Here is a 2890-nt window from a genome sequence, read left to right on the forward strand (position 1 = left end):
GCTGAAGGGTTTGCTTTGGCCATGATGCTCTGATATAGCCGTTAGGCACGATGTACGGGGAGTGCTAGTTAGTCCCAGAGTAAAGGGTGTTTTCTGGCCTGTGTCCATCCAACGAGCGTTGGTAAGATTAGAACCCAGCTCACAGCTGGCTGTTGGCCACTAGCTGACACTGTGCCGTATCACATTTGGGAGCGGAACCGTGGCTGTTGTTGTTTTGACTGCCCCAGTGCTAACATCATGTCCCTCTCCCCCTTTGCAGAATATGCTGTTTGAAAGTATCCAGGAAGGAAAGTACGAATTCCCCGATAAAGATTGGGCTCATATCTCTTTCGGAGCCAAAGATCTCATTTCGAAGCTCCTTGTGAGGGATGCAAAGAAACGCCTAAGCGCGGCCGAAGTCCTCAAGCACCCGTGGGTACAAGGGGTGAGTAATTCGGCTTATTTTCCTGTTGGATCCTTCGGTGCCAAAAATCACCCACCTGTTTCTACTCGTTCTCTGCACGATTTGAATTCCCGAGTCTGTGTTTGCTCTTCTCTCTTCCCCCATATCTGTTCTCCCGCTGTAAAATCAGCGTTATTTCTATGTCAGTAAATTGCCGTTCTAGGCATAAAGCATGCACATTTATAAATGTCCTGCAACCTGCGTAGCTGAAAATGGTATGGTAAGTGTATGTAATGCACAAAGATCTGTGAAGTTGGCATTGCGAAACATTCCCAAATTTTCAGTAAATCTTAAAAAGGGATGAAATGGGAATCATTTTGATCCTCTCTCCTTGGGAAGATGATCAGAAGGAGGTAGGCAGGTTAGTACAGAAGAAGAAGAAGAAGAGATTGGATTTATACCCTGCCCTTCACTACCCAGAGGAGTCTCAGAGCGGCTTACAAACTCCTTTCCCTTCTCCTCCCCACAGCAGACACCCTGGGAGGTAGGTGGGGCTGAGAGAGCTCTGACAGAAACGGCTCTTTTTCAAGAACAGCTGTGCCAGAACTATGGCTCCCCCAAGGTCATCCAGCAGCTGCAAGTGGAGGAGTGGGGAATCAAACCCGGTTCTCCCAGATTAGAGTCCACACACTTAACCACTACACCAAACTGGCTCTACCCCACCAAACAGGAGGAAGAGGTGGGGTCCTTTGGGATCTTGGGCCATTCCAGGTTTTAGAATGGATCGATTTTTGGATTCTACCCTGAAACCAATAAGGTAGCCTGTGTAGGAATACTGGAGATGTGACAAGACCGAGAAGGGTGGTCATGGACAATGTTCCCTCTAAGCTGTGGAGTCTTGTGAGCAAAAATTCTGCTTTGTGAGCCGCTGGCATTAAAGTTGTGAGCGAGGCATTTGGAGACTGCATAACTCAGTTTGCTCTGGAGCCCTCCTTCCTGGGCGAAGACAAAAATGTGTGAGCTGGAGGCTAAAGAACTGTGAGCTAGCTCACACTAACTCAGCGCAGAGGGAACACTGGTCATGGATGATTGGTGGGGGGTACGTTTTTCTTTCCATCATGTGCACACAGAGAGCCGGCATGGTTAAGGTAAAATGCTGTTCAAAGGAATTACAAAAATAATCTGACTCCCATGGTAACAAGAGAAAGGAATTTTACTTACAAAAACAGAAGCACATCTTGCACGACATATTCACGTAGGTACATTTAACTTGCTGTGAACAGATTTAACTCCAAAAAGGGTTCACTTGCTACGGCTCCAAGGCCAGGTAGGAGAGAGAAGAAGAAGACGTGTCCTATGCAATGTTCCCTCTAAGCTGTGGAGTCCTGTGAGCAAAAATTCTACTTTGTGAGCTACTGGCATTAAAGTTGTGAGCGAACAATTTGGCTACTGCATCAATTAGTTTGCTCTGGAGCCGTCCTTTTTGAGCTAAGACAAAAACATGTGAGCTGGAAGCTAAAAAATGGTGAGCTGGCCCACACTAACTCAGCTTAGAGGGAACACTGGTCTTATGCAATGTTCCCTCTAAGCTGTGGAGTCTTGTGAGCAAAAATCCTACTTTGTGAGCTCCTGGCATTGAAGCTGTGAGCGAGCGATTTGGCTGCTGCATCAGTTAGTTTGCTCTGGAGCCCTCCTTCCTGATCAGAGACAAAAATGTGTGAGCCGGAGGCTAAAAAACTGTGAGCTGGCTCACACTAACTCAGCTTAGAGGGAACACTGGTCCTATGTGAGATGACAGTAAGATGAAGCTGTTTGCTTGAGGACCCTCCAGGTCTGACTTTGATAGCCACACAGGTGCTTTTTGGACCTAACCTGGAAGATGTTCTAATTCAGCAACTGTGCATTTGGCACCAGACACATGACTTTCACCTTTTGTGGCCTCACAAACATCTTCGTCATGTGTCTGTCGATCTTGCTGCTTAACCTTCCGCTTCTGGGTCCAATATTAACTTATTGGTTATCTTATTGCAATATGTATTTAAGGCCCCGTTCACACGGGGGATTTGCCACGCTGAAGGCACGAATGTCAGGCGGGTTTTTGGGGCGCGATCACACTGCAACATCTGGGAAGCGGAGCACACCCGTGGCCAACCCGTGGCGTCCCGCCGAAGATGCGGAGTTAAAAAGTACCGTGGAAAGTGCACTAGTATCCGGAAAACGCGGGGCAGGGATGGGCGTCTGATTGCGGGAGGGCTTGTATCACGTGGCATTTGGCGCCCGTCCAGGTCCCGTCGCAAACTGGATGTTTTTCGTAAGCGCATGCGCACAAACACATAACTGAAAGCAGTGCTGCTCCACGGAACTGTGCATGCGCACAAACGCGAAACGCTTGCCGCACCGCTTCTTAGCCACGCTCCAGCATCGCCGTGTGATCGCCAGCTAACAGCCTAAGCGCGGAGACTCGGGGGACCGTGTGATCGGGCTACTGCACTTTATTTTGCTCCGGGG

At 48.7% G+C, this 2890-nt stretch overlaps 1 protein-coding gene across 1 annotated transcript in view; it reads left to right on the forward strand.

The window, feature by feature from the left end:
- MKNK2 (MAP kinase interacting serine/threonine kinase 2) overlaps positions 1-2890 on the forward strand; it is a 53421-nt gene that overhangs the window by 48520 nt on the left and 2011 nt on the right. Inside the window, exon 12 of the mRNA XM_015407108.1 lies at positions 260-424. Coding sequence (XP_015262594.1) covers positions 260-424 — 165 coding nt within the window. The remainder of the gene's footprint in view (positions 1-259; positions 425-2890) is intronic.

This window comes from Gekko japonicus, unplaced genomic scaffold (assembly GCF_001447785.1).
Source record: "Gekko japonicus isolate JY-2015 unplaced genomic scaffold, Gekko_japonicus_V1.1 scaffold3173, whole genome shotgun sequence".
NCBI lineage: Eukaryota > Metazoa > Chordata > Lepidosauria > Squamata > Gekkonidae > Gekko > Gekko japonicus.